At 46.6% G+C, this 21,906-nt stretch overlaps 1 protein-coding gene across 4 annotated transcripts in view; it reads right to left on the reverse strand.

Annotated features, from left to right (window-relative positions):
• Positions 1 to 21,906, reverse strand: part of LOC144768719 (up-regulator of cell proliferation-like) — a 583,220-nt gene that overhangs the window by 417,885 nt on the left and 143,429 nt on the right. The window contains exons 4-7 of one of the 4 annotated variants that reach the window (XM_078652590.1): positions 18,037 to 18,096; positions 10,258 to 10,320; positions 8,958 to 9,020; positions 7,659 to 7,721 (exon numbers count right to left, since the gene is read on the reverse strand). In XM_078652590.1, coding sequence (XP_078508716.1) covers positions 7,659 to 7,721; positions 8,958 to 9,020; positions 10,258 to 10,320; positions 18,037 to 18,096 — 249 coding nt within the window. The remainder of the gene's footprint in view (positions 1 to 7,658; positions 7,722 to 8,957; positions 9,021 to 10,257; positions 10,321 to 18,036; positions 18,097 to 21,906) is intronic. The other 3 variants (XM_078652591.1, XM_078652592.1, XM_078652593.1) reach the window with 3 other exon arrangements.

A 21,906-nucleotide genomic window follows, 5' to 3' on the forward strand; every position in this document is an offset into this window, starting at 1 on the left:
GTTGATTGGATCCGTGAGCTGCCCGTTAACCCTTATCCTGGCCCGCGGTGCAAGATATGGGGCCATGATCCTGGTGATCATCTTCGGGCCGAACCCTACCCTGCACAGTACCGCCCTGAGGAAGGACCAGTCCACCTGATGAAACGCCTTCTCCGCGTCCAGCGAGAGAAGACAAGCTGGGATCCTCCAGTGGTGGGCCTTCCCCAGTAGATAGGCAAATCTGCGGACGTTGTCCGCCCCCTGGCGACCGTGGATGAAGCCCACCTGATCAGGATCTATCAAGCCCGGCATGTGAGGACCCATTCGCTTCGCTAGCAATTTGGTGTAGATCTTAAAGTCCGTGTTCAGCAGAGCAAATCGGTCGGTACGACGCGCACAGTGAGGGATCTTTCCCAGGTTTCGGGATTAAGGCAATTTCCGCTAGCCCCATATCAGGGGACGGACCCACCTCCTCGGTAAAGGAGTTAAACAGGCGTAAAAGGTAGGGGCCTAGCTGTGCTTGATACATGCAATAGAAGGATAGAGGAAGCCCATCAGGCCCTGGCGTTTTCCCCAAGGGGAGCTCACGGACCACCGAGGCCATCTCCTCTTGCACAATCGGATCCTCCAGTGCCTTCGCGTGTTGCAGGTGCAGTGTCGCACCCCCGTAGCGCCCCAGCACTTCCTCCACCAGCTTCGAAGGTGGTTTCTCCTCCGTGTACAACGCCGTATAATAGTCCCGTAAAGCTCGACACTTATCCTTTGACGCCATAACTCTGGACCCATCGGGCATTTGAACATTCGCTATATGCTCTTTCGTGGCTCGGGCCCTCAGCCTCCTCGCCAGCAGCTTCCCCACTTTGTCTCCCCCTTCAAAATACCTTTGTTTCAGTGCCAGGAGGGATTTCTCTGCCGTATTGGCGCGCATCAGCCTGAGCTGCCCTCTAAGAGTAGCTAGGTGCCGTCTCGTGTGCCGAGTAGAGTAGCCCTGATTCTGCATTTCCGCAGTCTTCAAGTCTCCCACAAGCTTATCTTCCAGTGCACGTGCCTCGCGCGCCCTTGCAATTGAGAGGGATGTGATATGCCCTCGTATGGTAGCCTTGAAGGCATCCCAGACCACCGGAAAGGGTGTTTCAGGGAGATCATTATTCTCAAAGTAAGAGACAATGGCCCCCTAATGTCCTCCACGTCCGCCGCGTCCCGAAGAATACTCGGCGGGAGGCACCATCTTCGTTCCCGTGCAGGGCATGCGGCCGGGTCCTGCAGCAGTAACTCGGCGTGGTCGGAGAGAGAGATGTCAGACATATCGACCTCTAGAGTGTCGCGGAGGAGATCACTAGAGGCAAATAAATAATCTATGCGAGAGTAGGATCTATGGACATGCGAGTAGTACGAGTACCCCTTCTTGTCTGGAGAGAAGTACCGCCAGGTATCGAACAGCCCAAAGTCCGCCAACTGCTTGCGCAGAGCTGCCGACATTGCACCTGCACCACTGGAGGAGTTCTCACTCCGGTCCATCCCAGGATTCCATACTAAGTTAAAGTCTCCTCCCACAATGAGTGACGAGCCGTCCTGCGGCACCTGCCCCCCTAGGAGGTCTCGAAGGTAACGGTCCTGAGCCTGATTAGGGGCATATATATTGCACAACGTGATGCGACGACACCCAATTTCTACTTCCACTCGAAGAAAGCATCCATCACCACCCCGGTAGGGTCTGCCGCCCCCCCGCCTGATGCCAGTCCTGCACAAGATTGCCACTCCCACTGTCTTGGTGTCAGCTGCAGCCCAAAACTGAAGCGGGTATTTAGGGTGTGCCATGCGCGCAGTATCAGCCTGCATGAGGTGCGTCTCTTGGAGAAATATGATGTCAGGGTGCTGCCGAAGGAGATAGTGCCATACCTGCTTACGCTTGTTAGGTGAGTTAAGGCCCTTCGCGTTAAGCGCCAGGACCTTCAAGGGGCTAGGAGTGTTTACTGTCATGTCAGGGTCTTATCGCCAACCGGCCACAATCTCGCAACACACATCCCGCATATCCCATGCGCACCACAGCCACTCGATCGCATCATCCCATCCCAACCCATCAACCGATGTCCCCGCCCCACACCCTCCAGGAAAGAGAGAGAAGAGAGAGTGTAGAATAGTGGGAAACGGGAAAAGTAAAGGAAAAGAAGAGGTAAGGAGCAGCCAGAGATGCCACTCATTGGTAAACAACAACTGCGGCCAACAGGGCCTCACTGTACTGTCCCCGGTACAGAGCATCCTACACCCACAGGTTTGGACGCGCTCTGGGATGTAACTCCCTGAGGGACAGACCAAGAGGGGTTGTGACGGTCTTAGAAAGTCTGTATCCAAGGAGCTCCCGCGAGCACCCCGCCCGCACATCGGGAGCCAGGGTGATATGAGAAAAGTCGCCGAGCTTAGATGTAGGGCCCCCCATTACTAGAAAAAGGGGAATGCAAACATGCCACAGATCAGGGTGTCGGGGAGTGCCCACCATGGCCTTCTTTATCCCCTTTGAGGGATCGAATATGAGCGATGATGTCCTGCTTTGCCTGTGAGGGTGATCGCTCAACGTCGGACGGCGTACGATGCTGCCGGCGCACTGTAGTCCATAAAGGCGCTGCCGCCTTCCTCTCCCGCTTATGAAACGGAGTCGGGCTCGCCGGCGGGGTCGTCTGCAATCAGATGAGTTGCGCCGCTTCCGTGTAAGTCCGTATGACTCTACGCTTGGATTCCCACTGGAATATAAGTGCGAACGGGTGACCCCATTGGTATGCAATGCCCATACTGCGCAGTTTCTCAGTCACCGGCCGGAATGCCCGTCTCCTCTTCAGGGTGTTGGGCGCCAAGTCCTGGAAAATCTGGATTTTATGGCCTCTATAGCGGAGGTCCGGCTTGTCCCGCGCAGCTTTCCAGATTGCCTCTTTCTCGGTAAAGAAATGGACCCGCGTCAGTATGTCCGGTAGGAGTCCTGATCTGCCCGCCGGGGCGGACACTCGAGGCGCCCGATCTAAAGCCGGTGGAGAAGCATTCTCGTCCCCCCAGATCTCATGAAGGAGCTGCGTCACGTATCCCATGATGTCTTCCCCCTCTTCCCCAAGAGGAATTCCCCGGATACGGAGGTTGTTGCGGCGACTCCTGTTCTCCAAATCCTCCTGCTTCACTTGGAGCTGGATGTTCTGTTCCTCGAGGGTCACCAGGCGCTGCCATAGGTGTTCCTGATCCTCCGTGCGCGCATCAATTATCCGCTCCAGCCCGTCTACACGGTCTCAGAGTTCCGTGACCTCCTTCCGCAACTCCTTCACGCACGTGTGCACTTCAGTCCGCAACAATCCAATCTCCATTTTCAGTTCCGACATGAATGCCTGAGTGACCGGCAGGGACTCCTCAGCAGTTCGCGATGACCCTTCCCCGCCAGCCATCGCCCCGGTCTTCCCCCACATTGCTACGACAGTGTTGTCCTTGGGGGCTGCTGACGATTCAGCCTTGTTCCCTTTGTTGGAGCGTGTCATTGCTAGCGTCAGCTGCTTTCAGTCGAGAGGCACAGGCACTCCCCACTGCGTCACAGAGGCCAAATAAGGGCACAGAGGATATTTAGAGGTTGAAGCAAGGGTCTGTTCCCGCTCCCACGCCTCCTACGGCACACCAGTCCAACAATTCCTCTCCTCCACCCGTAATGCACAAGCCTACAACGCAGAAACACTAGCGCCGCATCCAGAGCCCCGGAGGTGCGGGGTCAGAGGAGGAGATCTGGCCAGTAGCCACCTCAGCAGGAAAGTGCACCGGCAATATCCCTCACAAGCGTGCCCAGGCCACGGTCAGCTCCAGCCTATGTCTGTATCAGAGATATCGCCGCTATGTCCCTAGGCACCTCACCAGACACCACTTCAAGCACCCTACTGTCCAGCCGCCCACCTATAGTGCCAGGATGTTGCAAACAGAGGATGAGGTATAGTCAACGACCACACGTCCACTCGACCCTAAGGCCCTTGCTCCCAGCCACCAGGTTGCACCGGGTAGTCCCAAAGTCTCAATGAAAGAGGGCGGTTCGCACTGCCCACCGTCCTAAAGTCTCAATGAAAGAGGGCGGTTCGCACTGCCCACCGTCCCAAAGTCTCAATGAAAGAGGGCGGTTCGCACTGCCCACCGCCTCTCCGTTCCCTGAGTCCGCTCTGCTCACCTGGATGGCTGACGCCGTCTCAGTTCACGCCCATAGGTAGTGGCGCCTCGGAGGTCCAGTCCTCTCAGCCGCAGGTGTTCGCCGCTCCAGGCTCCTCCACCACTGAGCAGAGCCCCCAGAGAGCCGCACATGCTGTAGGCCGCACAGAGGCCCGTAGATTGACGGTTGGCCGCTACGGGGGATTCGCCAGACCCGGACCACCACTTGCAATGGCCCAGATCATCAGACCCCAGAGCGGCTCCCTCGCCGGCTCCGCCTCAATCTGCTCTCCACTCCGCACTACAGATCCTCCTCTGGCCGTAACCACAGTCTAGAGAGGAGCGCCGTCCTCTCCACAGGAGCCCCCAAACGCCCAGGCTCGCGCCTCAGGTTCCCAGGACTCTCAAAATGGCGGGTCGCAGCTCCCACTCCCCCCAAAGGGATGTACTCCCAGCCACTAGGCTAACCGTGCAGCTCCACAATCGCAATGACGGAAGGCGGGCCACTCTCTCGCCTCCACCCCGCTCACCGGTCCTCGCCTCTCACCTTGGTGACCGACTCCTTCTCAGATCGCATCCCGGGTCAATGGGGCAGCAGGGCCGCAGTTCTCCCCCGCAACAGGCGGATCTCCGCACCACCAGGTAGGACCCCCAGTGAGCCTAGCAGTAGGGGCCCAACCACACAGGCACCACAGGGCCCCTCAAACGCCCAAGCCGCCGTCGCCAAACCGCACCTCCGGGCCCCAGGTTCTCAAGATGGCGGACCACAGCTCCTCCGTCTCCCTCAGCAGCCGGCCTCTCCGATCCAGAGTGGGGGAACCGCTTCACAGGTGCTTCGCCCAAAGCGGCCTCGCCAGCACCGCCCCAGCGCCACCTCTTTCCGTAGAGAGGTGGGGGGGAGACGATCAGCCAGCCGCTCCGCCCCAAGTCGTCAGGAGAATGTCTCCGGCCTGGGCACCCGCAGCCTCAGCCTCCAACTGCCGCTGTGCACCGCCTCTCTGGGACAGAGATCAGTAGATCCTCGCGGGGGCTCCAGCAGGGGCCCTCCTTAGCACCAGAGCCCCATCTCCACAGCGGCCCCGGGCACAGTACCCGCAAAGGGTCGCGGTGTCTTCAAGTCCCAGCAGCAGCCAGAGGGCAGCGCAGTCCGCAGGCGGGAGAAAATGGCGGGCTCCGCCCGAGGCTTCCAAGCAGCTCCAGCCAGTCAGCCACCGCAGTGCGGGAAGGGCTAAGTCTCTTCGCGTCCCGCAGCAGAGTCTTCACTACGGGCAGTCCCCGCCTGAAATGCACACCAGCGCCCGGAGGGCCAACCACTCGTCTCCCGTGCAGCAGTCAGAGCCTCAGGGCACAGGGCTCAAGATGGCGGCCGCACTGACAGGGCCGGCGTACCGTCTCTGCTCGGCGTCCGCCGTAACCTCTCGGGGTCCTGGGCACCTCGTCTCTCGCAGCGCAGGTATCAGCAGGGCCTCGGCACCTCCTGGTTGGCAGGTAAGAGCCCCAGCTCCGCAATAATTGCCTAGAGAAGCGGTGAGCGGCGGGAGCTCCTCCGGAGCACGTCTCACCACATCGCTGTCCAAGCCACGCCCCCCTGAAATTGATATTCTATACAACAATATTTGCACCACAATATTTTTGTATCTTTTCCCAGATACCTCTGTGGCCTGACATTTAAAACTTGATATTTTGTCAAAATACCCAATCTAATAATGTGAATCTATACTATGGTGGTACTAGGCAGTTGGGCATGCTACTATTTGCCCGATGGGCTACAAGGTTGGGAGCTGCTTTCAGGGCAAAATGGGCTGGCACGAGTCAGCACTATAAATTCTCTGCTAATATACATTTTTCAAAATTGTGCTTTTAGTTTTTACAGTTTGGACACATTATTGTAAAAAACGAATTCCTTGAGGAAGATTGCTCTCTAAACACACAACTTAAATAGACATGACTTGCTGCTACTGTCACTCCTAATAAGCATTCTTGGGCGGTTTGAACATTTTGTCTGGCCCTGATGCATTCAAAAGTAATACCGACCCAATGTTACCAAAAATGCAAAAAATGAGGACTGCAATTATAAATGGATCTTTTAGAGCACTCAAATAAGATCTGTACATCTTTAGAGCAATGTGAGGACAGACAAGGACTTCGCCCTCAACCAAACCAAATGACATGGCATGAAAGAACACTTTTCATGAGACCTATGGAAGTTAAAAGCCTTGTTGAAAACAATGTTCCTACTTCAGCCACTGAGAGAAAAGCAAGGCTAATACAAATGTTGTAGCCAAGAGATAGTAAATGTACGAGACACAGTTATTTCACTCTTACTGCCATATAGAATATCTTGGAAGGAGGACACTGTCGAAAGTATCCAGGGAGTTTAATTTGTGCTTGGCAACAATAACCCATATCAAGAAACAATTCTTCATATCTGAAGTTCTGAATTTTAATTTCTCTGAATGTTAGAAAAAGGAGCCCCTAAACCCCCCCCCCCCCCCCCAATGCCACAAATGTCACATTAGAATACAAGCTAAAAGTGTTCTTGCAGTAGAAGTTGTGTTCCACTGATGTGGAGCATTACCCTTCCTATGGGGTTGTATGCATTTCCCTTAAACAACGAGCAATAAAGACTTTTTAGGGCGGGGGGTTGCAGGGTGATAAAACAAACTATAGCTAAGTCAAATGTATGAATATAAACACAAGAGGATTTAAGCACAAATACTACTTTAAACAATCCTACTAAAGGTCTGTGAGCTTCAACAAAGCACTGTAGAAAGTGTCTTCGTGGCTGTGGTTTGGAAAAACTGCCTGGTCAGCTGCTTCACAGAAATGTTGTGAGGTGAAAGGTCACTCAACGAAACCACACTGTACTTGTCACCCACTGTCCCCAGAAGTAGTAAGAAATAGCATGTCACTTCTGAGGAGCAGATCTTTAAAAGAGGTAACTCAAATGTGTCCAGGTCACATAATCTTATGTAAGAATGGCAGAGCTGCACCGCTGCCTCATTACTCTCAAGTTTATTGTTGAATGGTAGTTCTATTAAAGATCTTTCCTACGCTAATGCAAATTTATAAATTAGAACATCTTGGTCAGAATTTGGAGATCACTCACAGGCCTCTCCAACTAGTTACCTTCAAATACTCAGCTACTTTGTTTCATACACTGATATAATAGAAAGGCATTGACTAATTTGAAAAAAATGCAGCTGCACCACCTGTACTTTGATCCAATGAAAGAGAAGGTTATGGCAGAGAGGGATTCCATTGTCTAAATGCTTTCCTTCTACTGCACATAACAGTGAACATCCGCTCCCGTTATTAATTGGCCAGAAAACTAAATTATTTGATGTGACCTCCACTGAAGAAATAAGCAAGGAGCAGCAAGGAGAAAAGAAACGAGGTTGGGTTTTGCGGAAGGATGGGGAGAATATGACAAATGTAAAAACGATATATAGATGTGAAGCCAAATTTTGGCGAAATATGGGTGGGGCAGATGCTGTTATGTACATTAAACCGTAAATTACCTTCAACCTCGTCCGTCTTTATTTCCATTTGACTCTCTTCTACATTCCCACCAGCTTCTGATCCTTTAAAAAGTACAAGAGGTATGTGTTAATATTAACATAGAAGTGCCCAAAATTGTAAGAACTATCTTTATTTACTGCTGCTTCAGTTCCATAATTTCCAAGATTTTTGAGTCGTTGGATAAAAACTGAACAGCAGCATTAAGCCCAAGATTAACAAACAAAACAAGCAGAGTCGTCAAATGAGAAGGCTATCATTCCGAGAGAAAGGAGAAACGGAATGTAGCAAGACAGAGGTGGGATTAAAAAGAGTGAAAGGAAAACAGTTGGGTATCGGAGAAGTGAGAAAGGAGGGAGAGGGTTCAGCAGAAGATAAGGGCGAGCCAGTGCAACGCCTCTCACCTACTCATCAGAATAAATTATGGGGTACTCAAGAAATTAATGTAAAATGGCCACCGTAAACACTCCAATTATTGCAGTTCAGTAGAGTTCAAAGTTGTCTTAAACAATCCTACTAAAGGTCTGTGAGCTTCAACAAAGCACTGTAGAAAGTGTCTTCGTGGCTGTGGTTTGGAAAAACTGCCTGGTCAGCTGCTTCACAGAAATGTTGTGAGGTGAAAGGTCACTCAACGAAACCACACTGTACTTGTCACCCACTGTCCCCAGAAGTAGTAAGAAATAGCATGTCACTTCTGAGGAGCAGATCTTTAAAAGAGGTAACTCAAATGTGTCCAGGTCACATAATCTTATGTAAGAATGGCAGAGCTGCACCGCTGCCTCATTACTCTCAAGTTTATTGTTGAATGGTAGTTCTATTAAAGATCTTTCCTACGCTAATGCAAATTTATAGATTAGAACATCTTGGTCAGAATTTGGAGATCACTCACAGGCCTCTCCAACCAGTTACCTTCAAATACTCAGCTATTTTGTTTCATACACTGATATAATAGAAAGGCATTGAATAATTTGAAAAAAATGCAGCTGCACCACCTGTACTTTGATCCAATGAAAGAGAAGGTTATGGCAGAGAGGGATTCCATTGTCTAAATGCTTTCCTTCTACTGCACATAACAGTGAACAACCGCTCCCGTTATTAATTGGCCAGAAAACTAAATTATTTGATGTGACCTCCACTGAAGAAATAAGCAAGGAGCAGCAAGGAGAAAAGAAACGAGGTTGGGTTTTGCGGAAGGATGGGGAGAATATGACAAATGTAAAAACGATATATAGATGTGAAGCCAAATTTTGGCGAAATATGGGTGGGGCAGATGCTGTTATGTACATTAAACCGTAAATTACCTTCAACCTCGTCCGTCTTTATTTCCATTTGACTCTCTTCTACATTCCCACCAGCTTCTGATCCTTTAAAAAGTACAAGAGGTATGTGTTAATATTAACATAGAAGTGCCCAAAATTGTAAGAACTATCTTTATTTACTGCTGCTTCAGTTCCATAATTTCCAAGATTTTTGAGTCGTTGGATAAAAACTGAACAGCAGCATTAAGCCCAAGATTAACAAACAAAACAAGCAGAGTCGTCAAATGAGAAGGCTATCATTCCGAGAGAAAGGAGAAACGGAATGTAGCAAGACAGAGGTGGGATTAAAAAGAGTGAAAGGAAAACAGTCGGGTATCGGAGAAGTGAGAAAGGAGGGAGAGGGTTCAGCAGAAGATAAGGGCGAGCCAGTGCAACGCCTCTCACCTACTCATCAGAATAAATTATGGGGTACTCAAGAAATTAATGTAAAATGGCCACCGTAAACACTCCAATTATTGCAGTTCAGTAGAGTTCAAAGTTGTCTTAAACAATCCTACTAAAGGTCTGTGAGCTTCAACAAAGCACTGTAGAAAGTGTCTTCGTGGCTGTGGTTTGGAAAAACTGCCTGGTCAGCTGCTTCACAGAAATGTTGTGAGGTGAAAGGTCACTCAACGAAACCACACTGTACTTGTCACCCACTGTCCCCAGAAGTAGTAAGAAATAGCATGTCACTTCTGAGGAGCAGATCTTTAAAAGAGGTAACTCAAATGTGTCCAGGTCACATAATCTTATGTAAGAATGGCAGAGCTGCACCGCTGCCTCATTACTCTCAAGTTTATTGTTGAATGGTAGTTCTATTAAAGATCTTTCCTACGCTAATGCAAATTTATAGATTAGAACATCTTGGTCAGAATTTGGAGATCACTCACAGGCCTCTCCAACCAGTTACCTTCAAATACTCAGCTATTTTGTTTCATACACTGATATAATAGAAAGGCATTGAATAATTTGAAAAAAATGCAGCTGCACCACCTGTACTTTGATCCAATGAAAGAGAAGGTTATGGCAGAGAGGGATTCCATTGTCTAAATGCTTTCCTTCTACTGCACATAACAGTGAACAACCGCTCCCGTTATTAATTGGCCAGAAAACTAAATTATTTGATGTGACCTCCCCTGAAGAAATAAGCAAGGAGCAGCAAGGAGAAAAGAAACGTGGTTGGGTTTTGCGGAAGGATGGGGAGAATATGACAAATGTAAAAACGATATATAGATGTGAAGCCAAATTTGCGCAAAATATGGGTGGGGGCAGATGCTGTTATGTACATTAAACCGTAAATTACCTTCAACCTCGTCCGTCTTTATTTCCATTTGACTCTCTTCTACATTCCCACCAACTTCTGATCCTTTAAAAAGTACAAGAGGTATGTGTTAATATTAACATAGAAGTGGCCAAAATTGTAAGAACTATCTTTATTTACTGCTGCTTCAGTTCCATAATTTCCAAGATTTTTGAGTCGTTGGATAAAAACTGAACAGCAGCATTAAGCCCAAGATTAACAAACAAAACAAGCAGACTCGTCAAATGAGAAGGCTATCATTCCGAGAGAAAGGAGAAACGGAATGTAGCAAGACAGGTGGGATTAAAAAGAGTGAAAGGAAAACAGTCGGGTATCGGAGAAGTGAGAAAGGAGGGAGAGGGTTCAGCAGAAGATAAGGGCGAGCCAGTGCAACGCCTCTCACCTACTCATCAGAATAAATTATGGGGTACTCAAGAAATTAATGTAAAATGGCCACCGTAAACACTCCAATTATTGCAGTTCAGTAGAGTTCAAAGTTGTCTCAAAGAACTCCGTAATGTGTAGTGCAGAAAGGTCTGTGCTCGTGAAAAGTCACTGCTTGCTCCTGTCAATAGAGTGATCTGAACGTTTCCCCTCACCCTGGGGCAACACCTAGTAGCATCACTATTATCCAAGAACCAGGACATTTTTGTTTGAGCACCATCTCTTCTTCTCACCACCACTAGAAGCAGCCCACGACTAACAGACCCCAAAAATGTGTCAGTCAGGGTTAGAAGGTAGGAGCAGGAGGCCAACAAAATGCTACAATTGCCCTCGCGGGTAGTCTCAACCCCTGCTCAAAACAGTGATCAGTTTTCAATTCAATTTCAATTTGAATAAATCTTTATTCGGATACATTTGTTGTGTCCATAAAAGCACAGATCAAATCAATCAATTTACAAAATATTTTAAATTCTTTAAAATACATAAAGATACAGTACTCAAAGAGGAAAGAAAAAATGTCATGTGGAATATGCACATAAATTAATTATTTATTACCATTCACTTATAACCGTTGTCAAGACAGACTAAAGTTCAACCTTCATTCATCGCCCATGGTGGTACGTTCACGAACAGCTGCTTTCAAAAAAGAACATACTCGGAAAATCAAAACATTTTCTTCCAAACTAAGAATTTTAGTGTAGGCTGTTTTATGGTCAATGATATTGGAAATTTCCTTAAAAAAACGGGATTAGGAACAGTTTGGTGTACATTTGATAAAAATTACAAAAGAGAACCATGGTTTGTTTACTCAGATTGTCGCATGGGCACGTCTTTTGCTCAAGTTTAGTATTATGCCCTAACGGAAAACAAAGCATGTATTTTATTGTATCCGCTCTTAACCGAAACAATAGTCCTCTTTCCCATCGATTAATGTTCCTCAAAAGATAACCTGGTGGCAATTTGGGTGAAAAATTCTCAATTGACATATACCTTTCAACTGACTGTTTGGACATCTCTTCAGCCTGTCTTAACATGTTATACTTTTCATATAGCATCCCTTGGAGTGATTTTTTATTTACACTGCCCAATTCGCTAGGGTTAAAAAAGAGGTGCTCAAGATTTACACTAGACAGGCTTTCTCATACAGCCGAGAGCCAAGGTATATCCATCCCCTTGTCGAAATTAAAACAATCGGAAATTATACTTTGTGTTAGTGTTGCCACAGGATTCTGCCATACTTTGAGCGAAAAAATGGCTGGCCAAGCTCTGATGAAATCTTCTATGCACGTCAAATTCAACTTCCTGTGACAAACATACTTGGAGGCAGTAATCGGGACTCCTAGCAATTTTCTACAGAATCTATTTTCCTCAGTTTGGATACCCTTACAACCAGAGTATCCGCCAAACCTCTGCCCCATAGGTTGCCACCAGGATACATTGTAATTTGAAAATTTTGATGAAGGATAATACTACCCCAACCTTTCTAGGTTGGGGTAATGACAATACAGAATTGATAGCGTTAGCAAATTTGCCTCTACTATGTGAGACATGGGTGGTCCACAGGCAGTTAGCTGCAAATACCATACCCAAATAGGGAAAAGTGCAGGTGCTTTGTAAACGTTCGTTTCCTATGGTAAATGATTTAATAGAGTGCTTCTTTGGGCCACAAGCCATTAACAAGGATTCATTAAAATTTGTGCGAAGGTCTAAAATAGCCATAAAATCAACAAAACCCTTTATTAAAGTACATAGTGCATTTGGGGTGCGGCCCATTAAGACCGCATCGTCTGCATATAATAGAGCGGGGAGAGTGCTGCCATTAATCTTAGGGACATCATTTGTAAGCTTAGCCAGGGAGTTACGCAATTCATTAATGTATAAAATAAATAGCAGTGGGGCCAATATGCACCCCTGCCTGACTCCCATGCCGATGTTGATGTTCTCAGTCACCTTCCCGTTTTTACCAATACGCACCCGTGCCTTTAAGTCCCTATGTAAATACGCAAAAAAATGAACTAAAACTTCGTCCAACCCGTATTTTAAAAGAATAGACCAAAGATGTGACCTGTTTACGAAATCAAAGGCGGACGTTAAGTCCATAAATGCCAAATAAATAGGGGATTTCCGTGCCACACTATATTTACCAATGATTAAATTGAGGTTTAGGCACTGTTCAACAGTGCCCAGTTTGCTTCTAAAACCTAGTTGGCAGGAATTTAAGATATGTTTCTCCTCTGCCCAAGTCTTGATTTTGTTAAACAGGATTCTCCCAAGAATTTTTAAGGTATGGTCGATCAGGGAGATTGGTCTATAGCATCTAGGGTTGGAGCGATCACCTTTTTTAAAAATGGGGACTATAATACTAGTAGACCATGTGCAGGGAATTGAAACAGCAGTTAAATTGTTAAAAACATTTAATAAAAGGGGAGCCCAAAATGTTGGTTCCTGCTTTATGAGATCTACTGGTAGCCCATCAGGCCCCGGTGTCTTGTTACCCAGACTCTGCTGTATGGCTTCCTCAACTTCGGATACAGTTATCTCAATCTTAGCAGGTCTTTGGTAATTGTATGGGTCCTCAATCCCTGCTGTGGCTTCGTGAATCGTAGAGAAATGGGATACCCATACTTCGCTAGAGATTGTACAACTTATCGAGGTCAGTGTGGGCCCGCTGATCTCATATCCTTCACTGTATGCCAAAAACCCATCCCATTATTAAGTTTAGAGGCGCATGCGAGGTTGTCCCATCTCTCTTTTAAAACAACGTTTTTCCTATGTTTTATAGTGGACTTGTATTGGTGCCTTAATGATTTTATAAGTGTTTGATCCCTAGTCTTTGTTGACATGGCCTTGCGAAGGGCTATATTGGCTCTAGAGCAGGTGCCATCAAACCAACGTGGGACCTGATTGGGCTCAGTTATTGGTTTGGTTAGCAAGGATTTCATACCCCCACACAGTTGAGCAAATGCATCAACTACCTCATGGTTATGATCACCTGGGGGCAGACATCTGTCAATAAGTATTCAATATGTTTGAACCATTCTAAGGAAAAGGTCGCAACTATTAATACCTCTCCAGACCACTCTTAAATTATCAGTTGCGAGCACTAAATTGTTAGCCCCACATTCTTTCTCAAAGTTTGGCCTAGGTGCAACTCTTAGGGTAGTAGCAATTCGTTTTAGTTGGACAAGGACAATGGATTTGAAGAAGGGTGGAGAGCATACATAGTAGTTTTCTTTTGTTGGTTCTGTGCCTGAAGTACAACCAGTATTTTTGTTCTCCATGATTTATTCTCTCTCTAATGGCATTCTTTCTTCATGTAACCCATGTGAGGTTTACAGCTGTGTTACGGGTTTCTGGAAGCTGGCTGACAAAGGTGAGGCAATGGCACACAATGCATTTTATCTGGATTGGAGTATTGTTTTCAGAGATTATGTTTAACCATACTTTCTTATGGATTCATCTGACCGGGGGTCTATGTTGGTTTTATGTATGAATGTAGTGTGGATATGCAGGGAAGGCTTTAGAGCCAGTCAGAAGGTCTTTGATATCACAGAATTTTCGGCTTGTGCGGACTGAAAAGCAGGTGTTTGAAAGGATGCATATTAAGACTATGAAGGACAGGTCTCCTGAAGACAGTTCATGTACATGACACCAAGGGTAGGCTGTTTAAAAATCTACCCAGTGCCTCTCTTACGCTTATTATGCAAGGCTCATGAGTTCCTAAAATAGTGACTTGTTCCAGTGGTTCCAACCCATTACTCCACTGTGGAATATAATTTAAAGTGTAAGTTAAAGCGGAGTACCTTATTTACGGCCAGACAGGATTAACTTGGGAAGCACTAGCTAGAATATTGCCCCGGTGGAGCATTACTGATGTAAGGAGAAATGTATTCATTCAGAAGTGTGACAACTAGCTGTAAAATGTTATGACTCTTTCAAAATGTCAACAAGCAGTAGCCATTTAGGATTTCAAAACCATACAGTAAAAATACATACAAGAAGTTTCTGAATTGCCTTTCACAAAGATAGCAATATGGTATTCTTGCTAGAGCACCCATCTATTAAAGACTGTAAAATGCATGATTACCTCTTCTTTAGATTCACCCATATATAGGACTCGGGAAAGGTGGTATAATGGTTATAAGTCAAAATACTGAAAACACCCCAAGATTGACATGCAATAGTTTCAGCAATTAAACAGTTTACTAGATTAAAGAATGTAATAATTATCAATTAAAAAACATTGTCATTTAATACTTAATTAACTTCCCACATTATACCCCCACAATGCTAGCAGCCCACACTTACAATAACTAAAATAAATAAGTCTAACACAATTTAGTAAGTAATTTAATAAGTGCGGGGTGATAAAACCAACTATAACTAAGCCAAATGTATGAATATAAAAAAGGAGGATTTACTCACGAAGTACTACTTAAACAATCCCACCGAAGGGCTGAGAGCTTTAACAGAGCACTGTTGAAGTTTCTTCTAAGCTATGGTTTGGAAAAACTGCCTGTTCACATGATTCACAGAAACGTTGTGAGGTTCCGGTGCAAGGTCACTCAACAAAACCACACTGTACTTGTCACCTACTGTCCCCAGAAGTAGTAAGAAATAGCATGCCACTTCTGAGGAGCAGGCCCTCAAAAGAGGTAACTCAAATGTGTCCAGGTCACATAATCTTATGTAAGAATGGCAGTGCTGCACCGCTGCCTCATTACTCCCAACTTTTCTTCTTGAATGGTAATTCTAGAAAAGATCTTTCCCACACTAGCGCAATTTTATAGATTCTAACATCGTGGTCAGCATTGGGAGATCACTCGCAGGCCTCTCCAACTAGTTACCTTCAAATCCCTGATATAATAGAAAAGGCACTGAATAATTTGCAAAAAATGCAGCTGTACCACCTGTACTTTGATCTTATGAAATAGAGGGTTAAGGCAGAAGGGGATTCCATGGTCTAAATGCTTTCCTTCTACTGTACATGTTATGTTATGTTATATGACTTTTATATAGCGCAAATCACCATCAGGTCTATAAGCGCTTCTAGAGAAGAGTGAGCAAGTCACTAGGGCAGAAATGTCAATGCAGCAGCGGAGGCAGAAGTTATGCAGTTGTTAGCGCCTCTCTAAATAGATACATTTTTAAGAGCTTCCTAAAGATGATCAAAGCCGGATCCTTGCGCAGATACTCCTGCAGGTAATTCCAGACCTGCGGGAGGAAAGCAGAAAACGCTATACCCCCTTTAGATTTGGAAATGTACCTGGGGGAGCTAACCTGCAAGCCTCAGATGATCATAGAACCCGGCCGGGAACATACTTCATCAAGCGATCTTTTACATACTTGGGTGCCTCACCATAGATTGCCTTGAGGGCTATACAAAGGCCCTTAAACTGCGCTCTGTTTAATAGGCAGCCAGTGCAGTTTATGTAACAGAGGGGTGGCTCGTGTCTTTCTAGGGAGTCTAAAAATTAGCCTAGTCGCATCGTTCTGTACAACCTGTAGTCTCCTGAGGAGCTTCTGGGGGAGGCCAAGGTAAAGGGCATTCCCGTAATCTAGCCTGGAGATGACAGTGGCGGAGACGATTGACTGCAGTGAGGATATTGATAAGAGAGGAGCAAGTTTTCGTAGCTGCCTAAATAAGCCCGTGCAGGTTCCTACAACAGTGGTAACCTGACAAGACATAGACAGTTCATAATCGATTTACAGCCCCAGGCTTTTTACGACCGGGAATGGTGCCGGGACTACTCCTAGTTCCGGAGGCCAAAAGAGATCACACCATGGGGTATTACATGTTGGAATGACAAGCACTTCGTTTTATCCGGATTTATTTTCAATGAATTGGCTGTCATCCAATTTACCGTGAACCTGAGCAGGTTTTATGCAGAATCCTGAGCCTGGCAGGAGTTATTAAGCCGGACAAGAAGTTGGGTATCATCGGCATAATTGAAGACCTGACAATTCATGTGAGTCAGGGTCTCCACCAAGGGTTGCAAATAGATGTTAAAAAGGAGAGGGGATAATGCAGAGCGCTGGGGTACTCCACAGGTCAGGGAGCCCAGATCCGATAACTGCTCACCCAGCTGAACTCAGAGTGCGGTCTGACAAAAATTACTTTAGTCATTGAAATGCTTGCCCATTAATACCCAGATTCGTGAGACGGTTCAGCAGTGTGTTATGGCTGACCGTATAGAATGCCGCTGACAGATCTAATAAAATCAGGGCACTCAGCTGTTTACGGTCGGCCCTAACTCTGAGCTCGTCCAAGACAGACACCATCACTAGCTCTGTGCTATGATGAGCTCTAAAGCCTGCCTGTCTAGCATGGAGCAGTTGATGATCCTCCAGATACCTTGAGAGTATCTTTAGTACGTGCTGTTCCAAGATCTTAGCTAGAAAGGGGAGCTGAGAGTTGGGCCTATAGTTCTTTAAGGTCAGGGTGTCTGCACCAGACTTTTTCAGCAGGGGGGGAGACCCTGGCTTCTTTCAGATTTGTTGGTAGATAACCCAATCCAGAGAATTATTGAGTAGTCCCAAGACCTGCTTCTCCAGCCCTGGCAGGGCCATTTGAAAAATCCTTGGAGGGCAAGGGTCTGCTCGAGAGCCTGATTTGGTATGATTTGCTAATGATACCAAGGTGGCGGAGTCCAGATTAGGGAATTTGGACAGCTGACTACTAAGGCAGGGAGGAGGGCTAGTCTGGTCGAGGGAACTAGGATCAGTGGGGGTTCTAGCAATTTCCGAGATGATGTCCGTGACTTTCTGAAGGAAAAACTCCTGAAAAGCATCACAATCTAGGGATGCGATTGTGGATTTCTTCTCAGCTTTTTGACTCAGTTCCTTCAGAATGGCAAATGTCTCTTTTTGTTTATTATCTGCCAAGACAACCCTTCCCTCATAATATTCTGCTTTCCTAGCTAAAATAGGTAATTTGTAAGTAGCAAAAAGGGCTTTGTAGGCATTTAGCTTGACTGACTCATAGCTTTGTCGCCATCGCCTCTCAGCTTGACGGACGAGTGGTTTATTTTCCCTTAGTGGTTCATTGAACCATGGGGCCCCCTGAGATATGTGTAGATACTTAACAGTGAACACTCACTCTCGTTATTTATTGGCCAGAAAAAATAAATTATTTGATTTCACCCCAACTGAAGAAATAGGCAAGGGGCAGCAAGGAGAAAAGGAGGGAATGTTTGAGAGGGGGGGGGGGGGGGGGGGGGGGGGAGGGAAGAGAAATTAATGTGAAATAAAAAAAAAAAACAATATATAGACTTGCAGCCAAACTTTGGCAAAATGGGTGGGAAAAGATGCCGTTATGAACATTAAACCTTAAATTACCTTCAACTTCTGTCTTTATTTCCATTTGGGTCTCGTCTACATTCCCATCAGCTTCTGATCCTTTAAAAGGTACAAGAGAAACGTGTTAATATTAACAGATGAGTGGCCAAAATTATATGATCGTCTGCAACTTTCTTTATTTGCTGCTGCTTTATATTTTCCAAAATTTTGGAGTCTTTAGAAAAAAAGGAACAGTAGCATGCAGCCCAATTGTAATTGAGAAAAACATCAAGAGGAGACAAATTAGAAGGAGATAATGCAGAGAGAATTAAAGGAGAAAAAGAATGTAGCAAGAAAGATGAGGGATTAAAAAGAGTAAAAGGAAAAACAGTCGGGAATAGGAGAAGGGCGGAAAAGGAGGGAGAGGGTTTCCAAGTACATTGTCGGTGCAATGACTGTCACCCACATATCAATAGAAATTATGGAGTACTCCAAGAAATTCTTGTAAAATGGCCACCTCAAACTCTCCAGTTATTGCAGTGCAGCAGAAGCAGTCCAGTGGAGTCCAAAAGTGTTTCAAAGAATGGCACTATGTGCAATGCAGGAAGGTCAGGACATTAGACACGGCTACTGCTTTTGGTTGGTTAGGTGGCCTGCTTTTTAAATATCTTTTCTCTGGTTGGTTAATCATACGCTTAGATACTCCTGAGGCGGAAAGCCGGGAGTTTAGGGATTTTATTGCACGAGAACAGTTTTTAAATTGTATTGCTTGTTGGTCTTGTACTGCACGCTTATCAGTTGTAAATTGCTCTGCTTGTTTGGTCACTTGATTTTACATATTTGAAACCGGCACTTACCAAAGGCGAATAGCATTCCAGGCAGCTTCGCAGAGTAGGCGCGGAGAACCGCACGTCACCACAAGCTGCTGAAACACCCCACACCCACCTGGAAGGCGGGGCGGCGGTGTACAGTCAGCTGCGCTATCGGCGTCTTTACAAAAGCATACGGCAATGCCTCCGCGCAGCGGACGCGCCTTGGAAGCGCCGAAGGTGCGCCAAAGGTAAGCCCGTCTGCGCCCGTCCGCGACAGGCCGGGGCAGGGGGCGGGGACCTCTGTTCCACCTTTGTTTGTATCGACCCAGGTAAACAGACTCACTTACACGGCAGTGGAACTCAGAGACATTGAGAGAACTATGACTAGCCCACGGGGGGCAATGCTAAGTTGCACTACCAAGTTTCCGATGCGATTAGAAGGCCCAGTGGCTTGCAGAACATGTACATTTCAGAGCGGTAAATCATCTAAGCATGCGCTACCAGACCGCCCCTTGAGTTCCTCCACGAGGGAAGGAGACCTCACCTATCTGCTTTGCAATGTAAGGTCCATGGCAAAACATCAGTTTGAAATCCGGGATATGATTAATTCTCACTCTCCGGAAATCTGCTTTATGACAGAAACCTGGTTAACTTCTACCAATCATCCAACGATAAATATTGCCATCCCAGAAGATTATAAGTTTATTCACCTGGATAGGACAGGAAAAATGGGCGGTGGGATAGCCATCGCCTGTAAACACTATATTAATATTTCTTGGCTGAACTCCATATCAGAGGAGGATTTGGAAATCCGTATTTTCAGAGCGACATTTTCAGCTTCTGAGAGCTGGTCAGGAGCCTTAGTGTATCGGCCGCCTGGCCCTAAAACCGATTTCACAGACCGGTTAGTTGACTTGATAGCCACCCATGTCCTAGCAACAAATAAGTTCCTAGTTTTAGGAGACTTTAATTTTCATGGGGAACTGGCCTCTACACCAGAGGTGAATAAACTCCTTATGGATATGGAACAGCTTGGGCTTCGACAAAGAATACGAGGCCCCACCCATAACGGGGGGCATACATTAGATCTAATTTTCACTAATATGAATGCAATTGAGTACGACCCTCCGTGGCCCCTCACATGGACTGACCACTCCTTGATAAAGTTCACCTCTCCACTGTCCCTACAGGGGCTGTACTGCCGGGCTATTGGCAGTCATAGAACGGCTCAGAGACCATGGAATAAACTTACTTCACAAGCCTTTGAGGCAGCTTTCCAGTCAAAGCCCCAGTCAGACGAACAGGGTGTAGAGAAAATGTTGGCGGGGTTTAACGAAGGGATAAGGAAAGCGCTGGATGTTATCATTCCCAGCAAATCAAAAGCCTGCCCCAACCGAAACTGACCGTCAGCTAAGTGGTTCACTTCCGAATTAAGTCAGGAAAAGTCGTTTTGTAAGAGACTGGAAAGACAGTGGAGACGACAAAAAACTGCCCAGTCTAGACAACTCTTTAAAGTAGCTCTAACGTCCTTTCATCAAAATTTAAAGGCTGCGCGATGCCTATTTATTGCAAACCAAATCAAGGGCTCAAATAACTGTGCCAAAGCTCTATTTGAAATTGTAAATGGCTTCGTTGAGCCGGAGGTATGCAAGCAACCCGCAACCGAATCCAAAGACCTGTGTAATGCACTGGCTGGATTTTTTCAGGAGAAGATTGAGAACATTTATGCTAATTTTCCCCTAGAAAATCTGGCAGCTGTGCACTGCGAATTCATCCACTGCTAGGGCTAGGACCGACTGTTCGTTGGAAAGCTTTGGACCCATCTCCTTAGTTGAGACCGAAAGGGCCTTAGAGTCCGCAAAATCGTGTTCACCGGCAGATCTTTGCCCTCCGAAGATTATGGCACTTCTGTCCCATTCTCTAGCCCCTATGGTGCAAAAATTTTTCAACTGCTCTATTCTAGAAGGGGTCATCCCCTTGCCTTGGAAAGAAGCATTTGTTCGTCCCATCCTGAAAAAGCCCACGGCAAACCCCTTGGAACTGGGCAACTTACCGCCCGATATCCCTGCTCCCTTTACTAGGAAAAATACTTGAAGGTCGGATCAATAAGCAGCTTAACTGCTATCTGGAGACAAACGGTATCCTGGACCCCTCACAGTCAGGTTTTCGGCGAGGGTATAGCACAGAAACGGCCCTTCTAGCGGTGACAGACTCTGAGAACTAAGGTGAACATGGGTGGATCAGCTATTCTGGTTTTGCTTGACCTCTCCGCGGCCTTTGATACTATCTCTCATACTAGGTTGGCGGATAGGCTAAGCACCATCGGCATTGATGGTCTAGCTCTCAAATGGCTCCAACATTTTCTGACTGACCGCTTTCAAACGGTCATCATGGGCCCCCACCAAGCAGAAAAAACATCCTTAGACAAAGGCGTTCCCCAGGGCTCCTGCCTTAGCCCCACCTTGTTTAATATCTATATGGCCCCTTTGGCGAGGGTAGTGGAAGCTCTGGGGTTCAAAGTCATTTCGTACGCGGATGACACCCAGCTGATATTTAACATCAGTCAGAACCTGGAAGCAGAGAGACTCCGTTTTGTCTCAGGAATCACCGCAATATCCAACTGGATGACCAACAACCGTCTCCAGTTAAATCTGGGATAAACGGAAGTCATGCTTCTAGGGAAAGCCGCAGCAGTATGGTCGGAGGACTGGTAGCCACGACAACTAGGCCTGTCACCAACACCCAAACAGTGTGTGAACAACTTGGGCATTAAACTAAACCATATTCTATCTATGCAAGACCATGTAGCCTCAGTTTCTGGATCCTGTTACTACAGGCTTAGGCTACTGAGGAAAATTCTACCTTTTGTCCCGACGGAACACCGCAAAACCCTGACCCAAGCCTTAGTCCTTAGTCGTATGGACTATGGGAATGCCTTATTGGCAGAGGTCGGAATCACTTCACTGAAAAAACTTCAGGTAGTTCAGAACACGGCGGCCAGGTTGGTCCTGAATATGCCGTCAAGATCATCATCACGTCCCCTACTAAGAAAGCTGCACTGGCATCCAATTAAACAGAGAGCCTTTTTTTAAATTTGCTGCCTGACTTACTGTGCTCT

Source organism: Lissotriton helveticus, chromosome 7 (genome assembly GCF_964261635.1).
Source record: "Lissotriton helveticus chromosome 7, aLisHel1.1, whole genome shotgun sequence".
NCBI classification, from domain to species: domain Eukaryota; kingdom Metazoa; phylum Chordata; class Amphibia; order Caudata; family Salamandridae; genus Lissotriton; species Lissotriton helveticus.